Below are 23,110 nucleotides of genomic sequence, written 5' to 3'. Positions count from 1 at the left end.
GTGAAAAAAAACTGAAAAAATTAAATATGTTTTTAGCAACAGAAAGTGATGGTTTGTCTCTGGAATGCATCCCAATACAGTTAGATGCAAACATGTTAGGTGTTGAGTTTGCTCACTACAGATTGTCCCCTCGGCCCCACAGTCACTTCATTTTAAGGCTGGGAACTATGTTTTCCAAAACCCCCTTTCATTGTATTTCAAGATTATAGTTTGTCACAAGAAAGACTTTCAGATAGTTAGATAGAAATCAATATGAAACTATGGCTTGTTCAGAGGCATTTGTAGTTAAGTGTTTGGATAGATTAAATATTCCCAGTGGGGTTCCAGAAAATTTTTGACCATGTCCCATGATGTCTGTGTTGGCTGGTGATCGTTTTTGAAGATTTTTAAGTACTGCGACAATCATGGGAAGGCAGCTTCGGTATCGACCTTTCTGATAGTCACAGCAATTTTCCCCACTTTCATGCCTTCCCACCCCCTTAAGCCCATTTACTCTCTCAATATCCAACTTGGCTCTTCCAATATTCTGACAATTCCAAACTCTGCATTAAATAGACTTTCCCTTTTTTTTTTAAATTTGAGGGGTGGAAGTTAAATTCAAGGTTTCACACAAAGAAGCATGCACTTTGCCACTGAGTTCCATCCCTGGCCCTAAACTCTTTATGTCAGAAAAAATAAGGGATATGGCTTAGTGGAAGAAGGCAACTTTCACACATATGAGGTCTTGGGTATGATTTCTAGCAGTGCAAAAATGAACAAACAAAAACATCAGGGCCTTCTGTTAGGCTATTCTTGTTGATATATATACTGCTACATAAGGATTGGAAAATGATTTTATTTAATATTGTGATCATTTTGCATATCAGATACATTATCTCAATACATAAACACAAAATCATATTCCAAAATTAAAGTATTTAGGTTACCTGGATTTCTTCTAAGCTTTTCTCTAACAATGACAACAAAAACCATTCATATTTTGTTAGTCTTCAGTTGTTTTTAAGTTGTTTTTAAATAATGTCCAAATAAACGTTGTGCAGTTATCTTTGCCTTTTAAAAAAAATTGTTCTTCAGCACAAACTTATAATTTATATACAAGATGTTATTCAAAGGTGTCTTATCTGTAGTAGAAGAGAATCAAGTATCAGTGAATATCAGAAAACCATTTATTATTTACTCATTATTTACTTCTTCCTTCCCTCTGACATTATGCATGAAGCTTTTCTGGTTCTATTTGCTGTGGAGACCAAGTACTTCTTTTAAAACATTAAAAATCTAGGGGCTGGAGCAATAGTACAGTGGGTAGGGTGTTTGCCTTGCACATGGCCGACCCGGGTTCAATTCCCAGATTCCCAGCATCCCAAATAGTCCTCTGAGCACCACCAGGGGTGATTCCTGAGTGCAGAGCCAAGAGTAACCCCTATGCATTGCCAAGTGTGACCCAAAAAGAAAAAAAAATAAAATCTAATCAAGATCCTTTTTGTAAAGACCAAAGCAGGTGTTACTGAACAAAACTTGGATATTTATTGCATCTTGGCAAAAAAAAAAATCATTTGTAGGAATATCCATCCTCAACAAAATGATATTAATTTTCCTGCTATGTGTAAGGAAAACCACAGTTTCTATTCATAATGCACTGCTACATTTTTCTTTTCTCTTTCCCAATCCACTTTCATCCACATTTCCTTCTAATCTTTTATTAAATATACAATATTTAATTAATTTATTAATCAAAATAATTAATATTTTAATCAATCAAAGATTATAAAATCTAATTAGAATAATGGCACTTAAAGCAAGAGCAGTAAGCTAGAGTGAGTTAACTAAATTCTTAAGTTAAGAATTTAAGAAAGCAGGTCCTATAGAAAAAGGCATGCATTCCTGTGGCTAGTCTTTTTGACTTTTGCTTTCTTTTTCCTTTCCTATGACTTTATTCAATATGGTTCCAGATGCAATTCCAGTAGCGACATTCATGGAAGAAGGATTTAGATGATTTAAAAATATGGAAACAGAAAAACAATTTTAGTAGGGTCTAAAGAGTTTGAGACCATAAGACTTCCCATCTCATGAAAATCTCAAATAGAATAAAACAATGTGTATTTACATTATCTTCAAAACTAGAGCACTTAAGATTTTATTTTTATTGTTTTTAAACAATACTTAATTAAGTGTAGGTGATCAATATATTTTGATTTCTAATTTTCAAGCCTTATTACTTCTGTAGAGGACGGGGGAACCTTATGGGGTAGTGGGGATCGAACTTGGGTTCTCTACATACTAGGTAAGTCCCCAGCCTATGTACTATCTCTCCAGACTTCATACTTTTGGGGGAAAGGAGTATGGATGGTTTCTTAAGATAAAGTTTACAAAATATAAAATAGGTATGACTTAAGTCCATATTGGAATAACTTGCCATCTTTTAATTCCAGTGACATGAACTTACATTGCATTTGATTATTATAGCCTATAAAACTCCTTAAATGTATATTAAAAACATGCATGAGTTGAACATCTAAGTAGATACCAGATTTCAGTATCTAATATTCATTTTCTCTTTGAAGTTTAAAAATACCTGTATTTTCTTCTCACATCGGACTCCGGAATATCCAGTGCGGCAGGAACAGATATTGGGAGAAACACATCTGCCTCCATAAAGACACTTTTGATTGCATATTGCTGCAATACACAATTTTTCAAAATTATCATCTTTCCATATGAAAGCTTGTGACATATACTATGTGTTAGTGGCCTGAAGCTTATAGTAACTTCACCAAAAGAAAAAATAATAATCACAACATTCTAGAATGACACACTGAATTCCTAACTTGCTGCTCCCAAAGCATCCTCAAAAAACCAACAGCAAATCAAAACACTTAAAACTCTTAACACTTAACTTAAAAATTTAAGAGTTAATTTAGTACTAAACACTACAGGGACGAGTAGACTTTTTTTTATGGGGGGGTTTCTACTAATACAAATTTAATGTTGAAAAGTTCTCTCGAAAAGTTTTTAAAGATTTTTGTACTGTACTAGAAATCTCTACCTTAAAATCTCTTCCAATGAAATTTTAAAATACCTAACCATATCTTCTTGACTATTTATCTATTGATAAGAGCTGGAAAATATTCAACAAAGGGGCCTGGAGCAATAGTACAGCATGTAGGGCATTTGCCTTGCATGCAGGTGACCTGAGTTCAATCCCTGACATCCCATATGGTTCCCCCAGCACCTTCAGGAGTAATTCCTGAGTGCAGAGCCAGAAGTACCCCCTGAGTATCACTGGGTGTGATCCAAAAAGCAACATATATATGTATATATATGTTATACACGCATATCATATATATTCAAAAAGAATATATTTGTCAGATAAATATCAGTAAATGATAATACTTAATTATAAAACTTAATGAATTTAATTTCACTTTTGAGGACCCCAAAATACTTTTACTTAATGTTGAGCAAAATTAGGTATTATATAAGATTATATAAAAGTACTTTTCATGGATGAACTACTGGCTTCAATAGCATAATGTAAAAAATATTCCCCTTACTATAATGAAATACTGCATTTATTGAATGCAATATTGAAGAATTACATTTTTTCTGTTGTTTTGCAGGCATATCCAGTGACGCTCAGTGGTTACTCCTGTCTCTGCACTCAGGAATTGCTCCTGGCAGTGCTTGGGAGATCATATGAGGTGCCAGGAATCCAACCTAGGTCAGTTGCGTGCAAGGCAAATTACCCTGAACATGTATTATGGCTCTGGCCCTGCAGGATTACATTTTTATCTGAGTTGGTGTACATGGCTGGGTAATTGTGTCGTAAACAAAACTCCACAGTAAGGCTTCTATATACACAGTATGGACTCAACTCAGATACATTTATTTGAGTATTATAACAATTTCCAGCAGATGGCACTACCACATCTGCTCAACTAACATCAGTACTAATTTTCAAGACTACAGGAAACAAAGCATAAAAAGGACGAGCATAATGTGAACTTCTTTAAAATTGCTTTAATGTTCACATTAAAATTGCTGCAAGGTACAAACTCATAGTACCTATCTTTAGGCTGCTCAGAGGATACTCCACAATTACTGGAGCATAATTCTCTACTTTGACTTATTTTGATGATTTTTAACTGTTGAGAAATAGTCAATTTTTAAATGTTTCAATATTTTATATGAAGCTACTTATTAGGGAAACAATGATTCTGCAAAGAAGCTCGAGTGAAAAGAGATTTTGTGATTTCAGTTCAGCATAATGTGCTTTGAATATTTCATCTTTCTTTCTCATGGTCCACACAGTCTGTCTAGAATGAATATTCCAACTTGAGGTTGAATATCTATCTAAATTTCAACCTGAATTTTTTTTTTGCTTTTTGGGTCACACCCGGCGATGCATAGGGGTCACTCCTGGCTCTGCACTCAGGAATTACCCCTGGCGGTACTCCGGGGACCATATAGGATGCTGGGATTCGAACCCAGGTTGGCCGCGTGCAAGGTAAATGCCCTACCAGCTGTGCTATCGCTCCAGCCCCCTTAATCTGAATATTTTTGAAGTACTTTCTTTGTGTCTGTGTGTATTGTTAGAAATTGAATACACCATCTCATATAAGATATGAAGTATGCACCCTGTCACTCAGACATATCCATGCTTTTACATTTTTTTGTGAGATTTTTTGGTTTTGGGGTCATACGTGACTGTGCTCAGGGCTTACTTACGACCTTGTGCTCAGGGATCATTTCTAGTAGGGACTGGGGGACAATATGCATTTCAGGAGGTGAAACCTAGTTTGGCTGCATGCAAGGCAACTGCCTAACCCACCATAATATCACTCCCTACTAAAGTTTTTAAAACTTCTTTAAAAAATGGGCATTCTACCCAGCAATGCTGGATGGGGCATGTGGTACCAGGAATTGGACTAAAGACCTCATGCATACAAGACATGTGCTCCACACCTAGCTCTCTCTCTCCCTCCCCCCCTCTCTCTGACCACTACCTAGCTCTCTTATAGAAGCATAGCCTTTAATAAATTTTTAATATTTTTTTTGTAGACTAAGAAATGTAGATAGCAATTCCTAAGAAAATTGCATCTAAGGGGCTGGAGAGATAGCACAGCAGGTAGGGCGTTTGCCTTGCACGCGGCCGACCTGGGTTCAAATCCCAGCATCCCATATGGTCCCCTGAGCATGGCCAGGGGTAATTCCTGAGTGCAGAGCCAGGAGTAACCCCTGTGCATCGCCAGGTGTGACCCAAAAAGCAAAAAAAAAAAAATTGCATCTAAGAGTAGTGAAAATTATATGTAGAATTTGATACATGGAAACGTGGTTCATAAAACACTAAAAAGCAGTATAGATATTTCTAGTGAAATGATGTGGTCATTTCACAACTGTACCTTCAGTTTATAATAAACCTGGATGACCAATTTTAAAATGATGTAGTGATCAGTTGAAAATATGTTGGGAACATTCCCAGTTTTTTTCCTTAAGTTAATCTTTGTTAGTTTCTTGACATGTTATTTCAAATTTAAATATATTTCAAATTGCAACAACTTTTATTTGTGCCTAGAGATCCTATCCATGTAAATATTTATGATTAAACACATTTTTTTTTTTTTTTTTGCTTTTTGGGTCACACCTGGCGACGCACAGGGGTTACTCCTGGCTCTGTTCTCAGGAATTACCCCTGGCGGCGCTCAAGGGACCATATGGGATGCTGGGATTTGAACCCGGGTCGGCCGCGTGCAAGGCAAACGCCCTACCCACTGTGCTATCTCTCCAGCCCCATGATTAAACACATTTTAAAACTAAAAATCATCATGTTCCAAGTGGGGGAATATGGAATGACTGAATGTTTCCTATTTCTTACAATTTCCATTAGATGCATGTATTTATTTTAGGATACGATAATATTTAGGTGCTCTGGAGAGAGATTCATGGTTAGAGTGCATGCTTTGCATGCTCCAGGACTGAGTTTGAACCCCAATACTTCATGGCTTCCCTGAGAGCCACTATGTGTAGCCTTGGAGGTCACAGCACCATACAGTATCCACGGTAGGACCCAACAGAGCTGAGTCAGCGCAACTCCACATCCTCCGACCCTGGCATTATACTGGCGAGCCCAGTCAGCCCACTATGAAGGAATGAAGGAAGTCACTACAGAGCCCCCTGAACACTACTTAGGAGGCTCCTCCAAGAATATCTAGCTGTATGTTCAAATCTTCTTTAGTTCAGTTTCTTAACTGACAAACGACACTGACGAATTACAACTAAAATTTGGAACTGTCCATGTCTCTCACACACACACACACACACACACACACAAATTACTTTATACTGTCTTTTTTTTTCTTTCTGAGTCACACCCAACGATGCTCAGGGGTTACTCCTGGCTCTGCACTCAGGAATTACTCCTGAAGGTGCTCGGGGGACCATATGGGATGCTGGGAATCGTACCCGGGTTGGCCGCTCATAAGGCAAATGCCCTACCCACTGTGCTATCGCTCTAGCCCCTATACTGTCTTTTTTTTAAATGAGTGAAAAATATAGATGGTTTCCCTTTTACTCCTAAAACCATTCTAAATTGGGTCAGTGTGCTGGAATTTTTTCCTTATTGGTTTCTTTTAAAACTATATGCTTTAGGGACCAGAGCAATAGGACACTGGGTAGGGCACTTGCCTTGCATACAGCAGACCTGGGTTCCATTCCTGGTACCCAGAGCCTTGCCAGGGTTGATTCCTGAGCCCAGATCCAGTCCTAAGCACAGACATACATGGGCGCAGAACAAACAAACAAATAAAATCTATATGCTTTATCAACTATAATAGATTAGGTTCAGGATATTCAGTAGTAAACAAGTCATGTTGCTTACGTCTTTGACACTGCACTCCTTCCCACGTGGAAGGACAGTGACATATGCTGGGAGCAATACATTCACCACCGTTTTTACATTTGTGAAAGCAGATCGCTGCAAATAGAAATATAAAAAGTACTAAACAAGTTTTACCATAAACCACAAAGTTTTCATTAGAGAAAGATAAACAGTTCAAAGCCAATGACTGAAGTAACTTTCCTCTTAATATTTTGTCCAAAACATTGGCTGGTATCGCCATGTATTTTGGGGAACCTTGATTTGGATGGTTTTACAAGGTTTCTACTGATAGGATGCACTGCAATTTAACTTGCCCCCAATTGTTGTTGGATATATCTCCATTTTCCAATTTTATCAATGCATTGCAGCTAATTTTAGATGGCAATTATGTGAAAAGATAAAGATGTGACATTTGAATGAGAGCTGTCATGACCTTGAAAACTATCCGATTGGAGAGCACTGACTCCCCAACCTGAGAACCACTGAGCAGGCTGACAGAAGATGGGACCAAGGAATCAGGAATCTTTCTACTAAAACTTACTAAAATCTTCCTTGACCTCGACTGAAGATTCAGAGATATTGGGAATTAAGACTTGCCAGTTACTTTGGCAAGGGTAGAGGACACAGGAAAATAGAATGTATTCTTTTTTTCTCTTCTAACAACAACAAAAAGTTTAGCCGATTTGATGTTTTTCTCCTCCTAGTAAAAAGGTATCTCCTAAAGTAAAAACAAATAGGTAGGAAGTATAACAACAACAGAATTATAACAACAACTCTTTGTCTTAAGTTCTGCTTTTCGTTCCATTATGTATGTCAATTTTTGTATTTCAAGGGTTTTCTCTTACGCATGTTGCACCGTTTTCCTCTCCAGCCAGAAGGACAGGAGCAAATGTTTGGTCCCACACATTTTCCTCCATTCATGCACAGTGGGTCACAGATACCTTTGAGTAAAGAAGGAAATGGCTCTTAAGTAGCAGTTCTTTGGTGTTGGCCTTCCCGGTACGTGGAAAGTCCATTTACAGGTGACTCACTTTTTTGGCATCTCCTCCCAGTGTACCCTTCACGACAGGCACAAACATTATTTCTCATGCAGTGGCCACCATTCTTACAGGGAGGATGACAGAGAGCTGAAAAAACACATAGGGCAGCAACCCACAAATATTACATAGTCAATCATTGTATATTACATATTGCATCATCAAGTTATTATCTATGGGGCCATAAGGTAGAGAAATGTGCTATTAAAATAAAAGATCACAACTGAAAGTCATTAAAACTGTCCTTTCTAAATCATAAACTGTAGTGCTTATGGCTATAAGCTGCTAGTGAGTTAGCACAATTTGAAATGTATTGGTGAAATCTTTATAACAAATGGCTTATTCTGCACAATAATGCAGTTACTATAAACCTTATCTTATGCTTCACTATAATTTAAAGTAAGGAGAAAATTATCTTGAAAAAACTAGGTAAACAAGCCAAATCTAACTCAAATTAAGAATGTGTCTGTTTCAGTGTTGAGTGGAAATTACTAAAAATCTCAACAATCTATGACATGAGACTTAGAAATGTTCTTTATCATGAAGACAACGTTTTATTTGTGACTTATTTCTGAAAGTCCTTCTCGGAGAGCCTGGCAAGCTACGGAGAGTATTCCACCCGCATGGCAGAGCCTGGCAAGCTACCCATTTGATATGCCAAAAACAGTAATGACAAGTCTCGCAATGGAGACATTACTGGTGCCTGCTCAAGCAAATTGATAAAGGGATGACAGTGCTACAGACAGTGCTATTTCTGAACGTGACTGGTAAAAATATTCTTAATAATAAACCCTTAGTTTTATGAGGAATATGTACTGGATAATTCTGAATGTGATGCACTAGAATTTTCAGATAAATGATGGAATTTAGAGATTAGTAGTTTTTATCTATTATGAAAGCACCTTATTGTTTTGTGTTTCTTTCAGATAATGATTGATAAGTGCAGTCATTAAAAATAATATATAGGAAAACTTGCTTGGAAAGATTTTATTTACTTTCTCCACGATGATAATTAAATAATTTTAGTTTGTACTTAAAACAAATCCAAATTAACTGACTGTGCTATTGGCATTTTTTTAGACCTACTCCCAGTATGACATGGATCCATTTGTGATAACTGCTTTATTTCCAAACATAGTAAAGAAAATTCAACTGATCAGAAATTCTTTTCTTTCTTTTCTTTTGTTATCCCATTGCTCATCGATTTGTTTGAGCGGGCACCAGTAACATCTCTCATTGTGAGACTTTTTGTTACTGTTTTTGGCATATTGAATACATCACAGGTAGCTTGCCAGGCTCTGCCTTGGGGGGCGCGATACTCTCGGTAGCTTGCTAGGCTCTCTGACAGGGTGGAGGAATCAAATATGGGTTGGCCGCATGAAAGGCGAACGCCCTACCACTGTGCTATCACTCCAGCCCAATGAATGGTCTCAAGGTCAACCTAAATATTAATCACTGTAAAAAACTAAGGTACGCCGAAGGGCGTGTTCACTCGCAGGCTCTCCGGGTGGCTCTGTCTCACCGCCCGTGTTCGGTGCTCTGGAACCGTTGTGTTTGGCTGTTGGTCAAGGACAGGCGACAGTAGGAAGAAGGCCAAACTAGGTGCTCGATCAGTTTATTTCATTCTCTCTTTGTGCTTCTCTCCCGGTTCTGGATCTCTCCCTGGATCTGTGGATCTGGCCCTTCTCTGTTCTCCTGTGTCCTCTCATGTGTCTTTTTCTCTGTCTCTTCTGTCTTCTTCTTCTGTCTCCCCTGTCTTCTGTCTCCCCTCAGTGCCTCTACTGTCTTAGTTTATATAGAAAATTACATAGGGCAGTAGCAAAAAGGTGGGTTTAACATTAACAAATCAACAAAGAAGGGTGAGACTATTTCTTGAGGAGATTAACAAAATCTCATCTAAGGAGATCCACTCAAGGGTGGGGTCCAAACAAGAGTGTGTCAGGGTGTGAGCTAGCAATCTGCTTAAATGGTTATAGTAAATTTACTTCTAATATTTCTAGCAATGTTATTCGTTATGAGCACAGCAAGAGATATATTAGACTTAAAGTTTGGTTCTTCCTGAGGGCATCTCACTATATATTCCAGACTATAGTCCTCAGGCCAGGTTAGTCTTCCTAACGCCAGCAGGGTCCTAGTCTCGTCGTTACTTTTGGATCATGACAGCATTTGTCTATGACCATGCTGTCAACTTATAGTTGAGTATTGTGGCACTTTGGCCTGGCCCATTTCGATGCCAGGGTAGCTCACAGCTTGCCCTGGGTCCATTCCGTCCCTCGTCGGGACCTTGCTTTTGGGGTGTTAGGAACTAAGGACAACTGAGTTGAGAAAGCAGATGCCCGGGAGCAAATATTATTGGAGTCAATCAGCTCCCAAGTTACAAAGCATATTATTAACTGTCTTCCTGTGTCCATACAGAAAGGCCATTGCTCTAAGGAAAACTAAGTTCCCTAAGGCAAGGCTAAAAGGACAAACCCCATGTTATCCTACGTCACTGTCACTATCATCCTGTTGCTCATCGATTTGCTCGAGCGGGCACCAGTAATGTCTCTCATTGTGAGACTTATTGTTATTGTTTTTGGCATATTGAATGCATCATGGGGAGCTTTCCAGGCTCTGCCGTGGGGGGCGCGATACTCTCGGTAGCTTGCTGGGTTCTCTGAGAGGGGTGGAGAATTGAACACGGGTCAGCTTCGTGAAAGGAGAACACCCTACCGCTGTGTTATCACTCCAGCCCAAATAATAGTTATATTTAAAAAATTAGAGGTTTGTTCCTTTCCCAATTATTTGGCAGATCATTTTAAGAAATACCATTTCTTACTATAATTCACTACAAATGTCATGTAAAGTATAAGCTTTATTTCTCTAGTATTTCTACATAAACTCATACCAAAATTTTACTTAAGTATAAAATGTAAAGATAAGGAAAGTATAATTTAAATTTCATTTGTTGTTGTTGTTGTTGTTGTTTCACTTTTTGGGGGGGAGGGTCACACCCAGCAATGCACAGGGATTACTCCTGGCTCATGCACTCAGGAATTAACTCTTGGTGGTGCTGGGGGACCATATGGTATGCTGGGAATCGAACCAGTGTCGGCCACGTGCAAGGCAAACACCCTACCTGCTGTGCTGTTGCTCCAGCCCCAAATTTCATTTGTTGACATCAATTAATACCTACACTGTCAGTCTCAAGTCACACCTATCAATCTGAAAACAACTGCAGCATTAAGTATATGAAGGAAACTGTATAAATGAAACAACCAAGAAGGGAGAAAAAACAATGCATGCTTATATGCTTGTATTACATTACATAATGCCATGTGTAGCTAACTCTTAAATGCTTAATGAAGCAAAAGTCAAAAGAGATTGAAAGATAAAATGGTAGGTAGAAAGACTTACCATAAGTCAAACATTTTAATTGTGAGCAACAAAAATATCACCACTCATACAACAAGTTATAAAAAAACTTTGCTTATTTATTTCACATCTTAATCTGACAGAACTGCATCACCAAGATTTTGAGCCCAGTGTGTATTGAAAAAATCAAAATCACTTTTCATAATTATTCTGAAGTGTTTCTATAAACTGGCAATTTGGTGGGAAAAAGCTGTAGCAACACAAATAACAAAATAAAAAGAACATCTTCTCTTTTGAAACATTTTTTTCATTCAGAGCTCAGTGCTTAACTTTTCTTTGTATTTGTAAAGAAAGAATAATTACCATTCTGACATTGTGCACCAAAGAATCCATTTGGACAGAAGCAAGCATTTGGCTTATTACAGGAACCGCCATTGAGGCAAACAGGGTCACACAAAGCTAATGAACAGCAGGAGGGAGAGAGACCATAAACGTTTTTATTATTTTAAAAATGAAAGCTGCACCAAAGTCTAAAACTCAACATAATAAAATATTTTCTTTTTACTGCAAGTAAAACCCATAACCCATAATTAATTAGACTTTTCCAAACATAAGGGAATGAAATAACTGGATAATAGCTTTGAAAGTATGTTCATTAAGTTTACAAATAATACCAAGCTAAGAATGTGGAGGCTGTGATTAGAATTCAGAAAGTCATTAGTAAGTGGAGAAAAATTAAAGACAAAGAAGATGGAAAAAATGATTGGAAGCTAGAAGACATTACCACAGTGGTAACAGAATTACCCAGTTGAGCTGAATTATATGTGGCATTGAGTATATTGGCATATACTCTTTCAGTATCCTTCCTGATCCATACAGGAACACTGACTAGAACATTCAAAAAAATCTCTGTGTTTGGTCTACTTTTGCTCTGCATGAAAGACAGCCCAATTCTATTTTTAACCAGATTTTACCAACTCTACAGGGCTATCTTAAATATAATTTTCTTCCAAACATCATTACCAGAATCAATTTCTTTCTCCTCTGAACTGTGCACTTACTACTACATTACTTGTTATAATCTAACTTGTATCATAGACTTTTTAAATAATTGTTTCCCTAATGATATGCTACTTGAAATTGTTAAAAACTGAAATTAATTCTTTTTTTTTCTTCTTGAATTATGTTTTACACACAGTTGGCAAGCTATAAATGTTGAATTAAATTTATATTGGGAAAAAGTCATTATATTATAATGGGTTAAATTAAACATACATAATTGCAAACACTGTTACTGAAAGCAAGTCTGGTACTGTGATAAATAAATGGATAAAGTCATGTATCTGCTTAACTCAGAACTGCATGAATGCTTTATGAAATGGAATGCTAGTGTTCTGATTTAAAAAAATGGAAAGAAATGCAGTAGGTGTAACATAGACATGTTTTTCACTGAAGTCTGGGTGACAAAATAGGAAGGGGAAAAAATAGTTGGATACTCTAACAGTACAGCTGAAATACACTCTCACATGAAAAAGAATAAATATGAAATACAGAGTTTTAAAAAATACTCTTTAAATATTATTCATTTTGAACGTGATGCCTACTTAATACCTCTGTAGCAAACCACAAATCAAAAAGAGAGAGAGAGCAAAAGGGAGTGCCCTGCCACAGAGGCGGGGTGGGATGAAGGGGACAAGGTGCGGGTGGTGGGAGGGATACTGAGACCATTGGTGGTGAAAAATGGGCACTGGTGGAGGGATGGGTACTCGATCATTGTATGACTGAAATGTAAGCATGAAAATTTGTAAGTCTGTAACTTTACCCCACGGTGATTCACTAATAAAAATAAATAAATAAAAATGTATTCCTTTAAAAAAATTTAAAAAAAATAAATATTATTCATTTTACAGGGGTCCCACTTTGTGGTGCTCAGGGGCTGTCAGTGCTGCACTCAACAGTGCTTGGAGACTAGGGCATGAGTTTAACATTACTCTAATTGATGCATTCATTGAAGATATTCTGGTTTTACCTGTATTGCAGGTAGGTCCATACCAGCCAGGTTTGCACTGGCAGATATCTGGTGTAAGACATTCTCCTCCATTCTCACAGTGTCTGTTACAAACCACTGAGAGCACAGAATAGAAAAACAAAGGTAAACTGCACTTAGGATTGGTCATATAATTTGCTTGTTGCCTAGTTAATGTATAATTGTCAATCACAATGATATCACAGATACAATTAATTTATACTTTAGCTTTAAGAAGTCTAATTAATTCAGTTACTTTGTTGCTAAAAGAGATGGGGAAAGTAGAAAACCATGAAGCTCAATGTTAATTCAGAGTTGATTACTTGGGAACATTCTTTGTTCGTAATGCAAGTAAATAGATATGATAGATATGAGTTCAATTAGAAATTTATATATGAAGTAATAAATTAGAATTATTTATTACAAAAAAAGTGGTCATAGATAGGATCAAGAAGAGGATTGTTTTTACTAGTATCCAAAACAGATGAAAACACACACACACACACACACACACAATGAATCACTATGCAGCCGCAAGAAAACACAAAGTCACACAGTTCGTGACAACTTAAAAGGCATCAGAGAGTATCTTGCTATGTTAAATAAGCCAGAAGCAGAAGAAAAATATAGGAGTAGTAATAATAATTTTAAAAATAAGAAGAGGGTTGCTTCTTAAAACAAACCTCTTGATTTTAGTACTGGCACCCACTATTTCCAGTAATTGAGAAGTGTTGCTTTAAATAATGAATGCCTTTTAAAAATATTTTTTAAATTTTAGGCACTGTGATTTACAGTATTGTCAACATTAGCTTTTCATACATAAAACTATCCAGCACCCCAAATTATCTTTAAATACATGTTTTTTAAAATAGTGTTTGGGTTTACTGCAGTTAGCATTGAGGCATCAACTATCCAAAAGGTTAATTTAGCTATATTAGGTTACAAGAAAGTATTGCTTACTTGTTTCACATCTTGGTCCTACAAAACCATACGGACAAGTGCATAGATTTCCAGCCAGACATGTGCCGCCGTGTTGACAAGGTGGATGACAATGTTCTGTAGACATATATTATGTGATTAGGTCATGCCTTAATTTCAAAAAGCATCTTGTTTATGAAGTACAGATATAATAAAACATTTTTATAAAAGCAATTGATAATAATCTCTGTTCAATTAATACTGAACCATTACTATGGAATTCAACTTTGTGGGACTAACTATATTGGTTTATACTCTAAAAAAATATAGAAGTTATCATCAGGAAATATAGAAAATGATTTCTTCTTGGGCATCTTCTGAAAAGCGATATTTGTATCTAATTGTTCTTGTTCTACAAATAGAGCACCTCAATATTTCCTCAGGTTTTTTCACATACCAATGATATAAAAACATTTTGTTACTCCTCTCCAAATTCATTGTTAAACTGCATCTAGCCTTCTCATAAAAGTACTGTATTGTGGCTTTCTGTTCATTAAATATTTCATGTACTATTTAAAAATATATATGTGTAATTTAAAAAAAATAAATGTGTTCTTGAATATATTATCTGTATTAGGAATGCTATATAATAAATTTCTCTCTTTAGATTTTAATTAAAGTCATATAATGATATGGCAATAGATATATTTTAAAAATCACTTTTTACTTCTTTTAATTGGCAATTAATGCTCCCTTAGAACCATATTTAATAAGTCATTCAATAGTTAGATGTTTCTACTTGAAGCTAAACTACATGTAGGAATATGGAATCATCAAACTAAATCTTAAAAAATTACTGCCAGGTATTTCACAATGATGAATAGTTATTGGTATTTGCAGTTGATTTTAGATACTACATTTAAAAATTTTCCAATAAAAATGTTAAACATTAAAAACCTTGGACTTCCTCACAAATATTAATGGAGGTATATTAGCATATATAGAGAGAAATTAAATTATCTCTGAAAATACTATTCTTTAAAAATTTTTATATTGATTTTCAATTTGTATTATCACCTTCACTACATGTTGCTCCTCCATATCCCGGGGGGCATTCACAAGTATTTGGCTTAATACATTTGCCATGGTTTCTGCAATCAGGATGACATACAGCTGTGTAAAATAAAATTCATAACATATAAATGTCAATTATCAATTAAAGTGCATAAAGCAAACTAGAGGATGTTGTACCTTACCTACCTGTTTGGCAGTTAGAACCAGTATAACCAGGTTTACATTTACATATGTTAGGGGCAACACACTCCCTGCTTTTTCCACATGGGTGTCTACAAATGGCTGAAAAATTAAAAATAAAAAAGTAGCATTTTAATATAATATATAAAATATAATAAATGATAAAATATATTATTTTAATATATTTTAAATAATATATTTAAAATATAATAATATAATAAAATATGATATATATATTTTGCTCAGAAACTTAGTTAACTGTAGAAATGTCTCAGAAATTTTAAAATGTTGACAACGATTTAACAACAACCACTTCATTTATTTACCCAAAGTCTTTTTTCTCCTAGTTTTTGTATTGAGGGAGGGAAATGACTAGTTGCATAAAAAAGAAGTACCATATGTGCTAATTCTTTGTAGCAAAAACTGATGTTGGGATGATTGCCAACCATAAATGTGTTTATAGTCCTTTCAGAAGGCAATGCATTTTCAAATACTAAGATACAAGTAGCAAAATGACAGGGATTTACAGAATTTCAAAGAGCAAGATGCCAGGAAAACATCATGAATTTACAAGCGTATAAACCCCGAGTTTCTCTAATATATTCTATTTAGCATTTAACATTGATATACATGAAGAGTTTTTGTTATTTGTAAATAACAGATTATAAATACATTTGTGTTACAAATATACATATTAAAAGTTATGATTATTTCTCCAAAAGGGAGAAAAAGAAGTTTCTTGCAGGTAAAACTGAAAACAAAGAAATATTCCAAAGTTCAACTCAAATTCAAGTAAAACATGACAATAACAAAATAAAACAAAAACAGCTTCTATATTGTCAAAGCCAAAACTTTTCATTGCATCAGAGAAAACAAGTGGTAATAATTGCTAGAGAAGTAAACACACTTTTCAAAATTAAAATGATACTCAAATTGTTTTTTTTTCTTTTTTGGGGGGCACACACCCAACAGCGCTCAGGGATTACTCTCTTCTCTGTGCTCAGAGATCACTCATGGTAGGTTCAGGGGATCACATGGGCACTGGGAATCAAACCTGGATTGGCCAGGTGCAAGGCAAACGCCTTATCCTGTATACTATGGTTCCAGCCCCACAACTTGTTTTATTTTCAGGAGTTGTAAGACTTAAAGAGAAACCTAGCTTATGCAGATAAGCATATATAGCACAATGAGTAATTTAAAGAGCAAACCAAAAAGAATCCAGCCCATTCTGATTTTCATACTCTTATATTATCTTCATGGCTGTTAAACACCAGTGAAGTATGTGTTTTAGTCTCTGCTTTCTCATATATAAAATGGGGAAAATAACACCCACATGTCGGGGTCTTTGAGGATCCTATGACACAATTAATAGAGAATGCTTTCATATATAATACTCACTAATGAGACAAATGATACTAATTTAAATTGCTTATAATGCTGAATGTCATTTATATCATATTGTTATGGTACTTTTAAACTAACATTAAAAAATTTGAACACAACTATGTTTTTTTTAAATGTGAAAAAAATGTATGCAAGTAGTATAAATAAAATAGATATAATGAGGAAACTAAATGGAATAGAAATTAGTTAATAGAAAAACTTATCTTCTTAATTCCTTAAACTAGACTAGTTTACTTTGTTTCATCCGAAGAGTTTTCATATTACCTCTGCAATTAATCCCATCTCCATAATATCCAAAGGGACAGCGCCCACACTGGAAGTGACCATCTGCAGTTGGCACACAGGTAACGCCAAGGAAACAAGGGGAGGTATCACAAGTCCTTAAGACAGTAGGTGAGGGAGTTTCTGGCAAAGCAGCAGTTACTCTCGTGACTGATGATGCAAACTCATCCTCAGACAGTGTGTAAGCTTGACCAGATCCGTTAACTGGATAATTATAACTTCCTGTCTCTGTTTGAATGGTGCTCTGGATAACATCTTTTATTTCATGGTGGGAACTGTTTCGGTGAATGAGTAAAGAACTAATGTTGTGCACTGGAACTTCTAACTTCTTTAGACTGTGATTTGTATCAACAGTGTAATCTGCCTGTTCATAACCTGATATTTGATGGGAAGGAGGCTTCTCTGAATAATTTATTTCAGTCGAAATTGATTGTAGTGAGAAGTGTGAGTTGTTGCTTATGTCCAAGAACTTCTTGTTATTAACAGGGATGTGTGTAACACTTGTGTCAATTAGTGAATGTTCTGTTGACAGCAGCTGAAATTTGATATCTAAACAGCCAAAAAAGAAAAAGAAACAATAACATTAATTAATGTTTTGCTGTCTGCTGAAGTTGATATCACATAATCACATAATTTCCTCCTTCATTTAAGGTCTTAATACTTTTCTAGAATGAACATAATATTAGTAGGTAATACTATACCAGGAGCTATGTGCTAGTCAGAAGTTATCACATGGTCCATGCTTTCTAGGAACTTATCTCATCTGCTTAGATACAAAAGGTAGAACAGAATTTTAAATATTATAAAAGCTAAATAATGGCAGGTAATAATCTAATTAAAGTGTTAGACAAATAATCAACAATCGTTATTTGCCAATGCACACTGGGATCAAAGAAAAGTTCTATCCTCTACAAGCTCAATATTGTCAGGATATATACATATGAGAAACTCATAACAATCTGTCATCACTATAATAATCATGACAGTCATGAAACTTATAGGAACACAGAAAAGTGAACAACTGTTTTGCTCATTTGTGAAATTTTTCTTCGAGGGAGGAAGACAGAAACTGAACTCAGGAATGAAAATTGAGTGCTAAACTATATAAATTCTATTTTTCCTGAAAAGCAAAGAAGTAACACTCTAATTATTTTATCAGTGTTACAAACTGGGATTTTATATCCTTCAATGATTGCTAAGAATTAAAATATTTTTGTCTTCTTCTAAAAGGGATGCTATCAATTCTCCTCTTTCCTGGTGTATGTACTCAGCATTCCTTTTAGCTTTTATATCCTTTGGTATGAAAAAATTTAATTTATTATTTTTCTATTAGTGAATCACCGTGAGGGTACAGTTACAGATTTTACATATTTATGTGCTTGTGTTTCAGTCATACAATGCTTGAGTACCCATCCCTCCACCAGTGCCCATTCTCCACCACTGATGATCCCGTTATCCCTCCCCGCCCACCACATCCCTCCTCTCCCCACCCTGCCTCTGTGGCAGGGCATTTCCTTTTGTTCTCTCTCTCCTTTTGGGTGTTATAGTTTGCAGTACAGGCATTGAGTGGCCATCCTGTTCAATCTATAGTCTACTATGCAGCTGTTAGAAAAGATGAAGTCATGAACTTTGCACATAAGTGGATCAACATGGAAAGTATCATGCTAAGTGAAATGAGTCAGAAAAAGAGAGACAGACATAGAAAGATTGCATTCATCTGTGGAATATAAAATGAGAGAATGGGAGACTAACACCCAGCTATGAAAAAAAATTAATTCATTTAGGGTATAGACAAATTTTAAACAGTAATTAGACATGTTTTCCTTTGAAATGTTATATTGCATTATCTTCATTTATAACTCTTCTAGAATCCTTAAATATGATAAAAGAGAAAACAAAACCAACAGAAACAGAAAAAGAAGAAAATTTAAAAGCACAATTAAAAAATTTAACATTGTTGATAATAAAAACAAAGACAATTTTTTTTGTAAATTTTGAGAATTTCAGAAGACAGCAATTGAGTGATTTAGGATGATAAAGAATGAGTGTTTCAAATATAGCCAAAACATAAGTAATAGCAAAGCAGTACATGCAAGCGAGTGCCAACAAATACAAAGAATAAGAGCCTGGCCCCATGGCTGTTGGATGAGCAAGTAAGAGCCTTCCTTTAGTAAGTCAAGGCAAGTCAGCATCTCCTTCTCCAAGTCACTGAAGTCCCTCTTACCCCAAATCACTTAATCTATCTATGTGCTCATTTAACTCTAAAATAACAGTTACTGTGTATAGCTCTCATGGCAATACAGTAAGATAATACATAAAAGAATTCTGTCCTGTGCATGCACTTTATAAACATAGACAAAATCTCAGTTGCTATATGATAAGAATGCAAATTAGAGTAAGAAATAAACTATTTGCAAAATCTATTACTGTCTACTTATAGAATAAAAAAGAATTATGTAAAAATACTGTGAATAATGGTGTTTAGTGAGGCAAGTGGAAATGCATCAATAGAGCTAAAATTAAGATTGCTTTCCTATAACGCAATAATCAATAATGATATTTGCAGGATGAACAAGTGCAGTGATACCTTGCAAAGTAAATACCTAATATTACAGAACTCAAAGACATAAAGAAACCTGAAGTAAAATGTACTAGATCCATCTGAGGACAATCGCAGAATGGTAATGAATAAACCTATTATTTTAGAAAACGCATTACTGAAGGGAAAGTACTTGGGAAATAATTAACTTCTGGTTTTTATTTTTTTAATTTTTTTGGGGGGGGTCACACCTGGCGATGCACAGGGGTTACTCCTGGCTCTGCACTTAGGAATCACGCCTGTCAGTGTTCAAGGAACCATATGGGATGCTGGGAATCAAACCCGGGTCGGCCGCGTGCAAGGCAAATGCCCTATCCGCTGTGCTATCGCTCCAGCCCCTAACTTCTGGTTTTTAGAATTGAGTAGGTGTTGGATAACCAGGGACTTATTGAAAGTCACTTGAATCCATAAACATCTCTGAAACTTCACCATAAACAATAAAATTTATTCATTATATGACAGAAATAATTTCTCTTTGTCAGAAAATTCAAGAGAATAACAAGAACAAGAAAAGGATTAAGTTTTAAACTGCATTAGAGAGACAGAAAAAGAGAGGAATAAAAGTGCCTTCCATAGAGGCAGGCAGGGAATGGGGGGACAGGAGGGAAACTGGGGACAAAGGAGGTAAGAAATGAACAAGGATGAAGGGAAGGGTAATGGAACATTATATGATGAAATACAATCAAGAAAAACTTTGTAACTGTGTATTTCATTGCGATCCAATAAAAAATAAAATAAACTGCATTATAGAATTTTAAACGATTTTTCTAAAAATAAAAATGAATAAAGAAATTGGGGCTGGAGCAATAGCACAGCGGATAGGTCGTTTGCCTTGCACTCGGTCGACCCGGTTTCGATTCCCAGCATCCCATATGGTCCCCTGAGCACCGCCAGGAGTAATTCCTGAGTGCAGAACCAGGAGTAACCCCTGTGCATCGCCAGGTGTGACCCAAAAAGCAAAAAAAAGAAATAAACATCTCCATTTTTTTAAAAAAACAAATGATAATGTAGTACTTATTATTAGGTTCTAGAGAAGAGCATTACTTACTAGATTCATCTCCATTTGTTGATTTAATGTGCTCCTCACTCTGCATGGCGTTTTTATTATCTTTTTCCTTAGCTGTGCTGTTGTCAGATGCGAGAGCCAACACTGGTGTAGTAAATTCATTAAGAAACTCATTTTCAACTGTAAGTGTGTAAAATGTGTACAGTGAAAACAAAACACAGTTAAACTGTAATCAAAACCAATTTCTGGGATTAAGAATATACCAAAAAATGTTCCCTGGATCAAAACCTTTGCAAATCATATTAGAGAATAAGTTTAAAAGTCAAGTCTTAAATCCTTCTTCTTCTTCCTTTTTTTTTTTTTTGGACTGAATCATATTCTTCTAAAATCATATGTTGAAATTCTGTAGATACTGGATACAAGACAGCATTTGGACAGAGTACCTGAACAGAAGTAATTACTTTACCTCTATTTTAAAAGGTCCTAAGCAGGGCTTTTAGTGATAGTACAGCGAGTAGGGCGTTTGCCTCGCACGCTGGATTTGATTCCCACCATCCCACATGGTCTCCTGAGCACCGCAAAAAGTAATTCCTGAGTGCAGAGCCAGGAGTAACCCCTGAGCATCGCCAGGTATGACCCAAAAAGCAAAAAATAAATAAAAGGTCCTAAGCATGGAGCTAATCCCATAGCATTGATGTCCTTACAAGAAGAGTCACAGGGAAAGTGTGTGCATGTGAGAACAAAGAGACAGGGGGACCATGTGCAGGTTAAGGGGAAAAGCCAGAAATCCATCCTGCCGACATATTGCTCCTGAATTCCCATCTCCACAACTGTGACAAACCACATTTTTTGCTTGAGTCACTACTTAGCGGCAGCCTGTGCTGACTAATATATCTTCCTATGGTTCCTTTCACTATTCACCCACCCAATTTTATGTGCTCTCATAAACTTTGTCCTTCATGATATTAACTATTATGTATCTCTTGCCTCCACCCATTATCAACCCTCAAGAAGAAGAATTGCAGCTGGAGAGATAGCTCAGAGGGCTGAGGGCAAGCAGGAGGCTCCTTTTGCCCCTGCACAGTACGGTCCTAAACAGCCCAGGAACCTGCCAGGTGTGGCCAAACCTCCTCATCCCCCAAATAAGAATGAAGGCTGCACTGTATGATCTTTCACTCATCAGTTTTGCTCAGACACAGGTAGGCCTTAATCCCTGTATTCATTCTCTCTCTCCTCTCTCCTCCCCCCCCCCTCTCTTTCTCTCTCTGGCCCCAGGTTCTCTTTTTCATAGGAGCTGGGAGTGGAAAATAGGATGGAGAAAGAAGAAGGAAAGAGAGGAGAAGACACAGGAGGGAGACAGAGAGCCTAAAACAGAATGGAGAATGATAAGAGAATGTGTGTGTGTGTGTGTGTGTGTGTGTATGTGTGTGTGTGTGTGTGTGAGAGAGAGAGAGTACTAGTACTTACCATTATTATGACCTCATTTAACCTTAATTTCTTTTCCAAATACACACTTAGTGTTAGAGCTTCAACATATGAACTGTGGTAGTGAGAGACACACTCACACTTCAATTCATACACAGTGAATGCCAATTCTACTCCAATTCACCTCAACCAGGCCCCTGAAAAACTCTCACTCACCTCACTTAGCTCAGTCACTGACCAACTAGTCATTACCTCTGAGTATCTTAATAATTTTCTTACATGTTTGCAATATTGTATTAGCTCTTCTTTCTACCTTCAAACCTATACAGCTCTATACAGTTTCTCATCCACAACTGATACACATTTTCTTTATCTTTTTGGGGCGGTTTTGGGCTGGTGGTGCTCATGGATCACTATGAGCAATCCTAACTCTGTGCTCAGGGGTCTCTCCTGAGTGGTCCTTGTGGGAGCATGTGCAGTGCCAGGGATTGAATCTCGGTTGGCACATGCATGTGTAAGTGCCTTATCTACTATATGCTATTTCTACCTCCAAACTATTTCTTCAGTAGACTTTCTCAGAAATAAGCCTGTGTTTTTCAGTGATCTGGCCATTAGCTACTACTCTGGCTTTGATCTTGTAACAGCCTCCGTCATGGCAAGCATACAGGATCATTTACAGAATCTAAGGTGTGCTGTGATATTAAATGCAGCTACATCTTTGCTCATGCACTTTCCTCTGCTCCAAATGCATGCCCTTCTCCCCAAGCCCCTTAGTGGAATTAACATTTTAAAGCTTCTTATTATTCCTCTAGAGAGGCCCTGTGCAGTCTGCCTATAATTCTCTCTTGATACCGCTATCAAAATACAGAAAACATTTCATTGTTATGTATGATTACATGCCGTATTCCCTGCTATTATACCTAAAATGATG

General features: G+C 36.4%; 1 protein-coding gene across 1 annotated transcript in view; it reads right to left on the bottom strand.

Annotated features, from left to right (window-relative positions):
• Positions 1 to 936: 936 nt before the first annotated feature.
• Positions 937 to 23,110, bottom strand: part of VWDE (von Willebrand factor D and EGF domains) — an 89,478-nt gene continuing 67,304 nt past the window's right edge. Inside the window, exons 19-29 of the mRNA XM_055119792.1 lie at positions 20,797 to 20,934; positions 15,470 to 15,565; positions 15,287 to 15,382; positions 14,252 to 14,347; positions 13,295 to 13,390; positions 11,629 to 11,724; positions 7,906 to 8,001; positions 7,720 to 7,815; positions 6,875 to 6,970; positions 2,573 to 2,676; positions 937 to 1,121 (exon numbers count right to left, since the gene is read on the bottom strand). Coding sequence (XP_054975767.1) covers positions 1,107 to 1,121; positions 2,573 to 2,676; positions 6,875 to 6,970; positions 7,720 to 7,815; positions 7,906 to 8,001; positions 11,629 to 11,724; positions 13,295 to 13,390; positions 14,252 to 14,347; positions 15,287 to 15,382; positions 15,470 to 15,565; positions 20,797 to 20,934 — 1,025 coding nt within the window. The 3' untranslated portion in view covers positions 937 to 1,106. The remainder of the gene's footprint in view (positions 1,122 to 2,572; positions 2,677 to 6,874; positions 6,971 to 7,719; positions 7,816 to 7,905; positions 8,002 to 11,628; positions 11,725 to 13,294; positions 13,391 to 14,251; positions 14,348 to 15,286; positions 15,383 to 15,469; positions 15,566 to 20,796; positions 20,935 to 23,110) is intronic.

This window comes from Sorex araneus, chromosome 1, assembly GCF_027595985.1.
Source record: "Sorex araneus isolate mSorAra2 chromosome 1, mSorAra2.pri, whole genome shotgun sequence".
In the NCBI taxonomy this organism is placed as follows: domain Eukaryota; kingdom Metazoa; phylum Chordata; class Mammalia; order Eulipotyphla; family Soricidae; genus Sorex; species Sorex araneus.
This window is presented reverse-complemented; position numbering and strand designations above follow the sequence as displayed.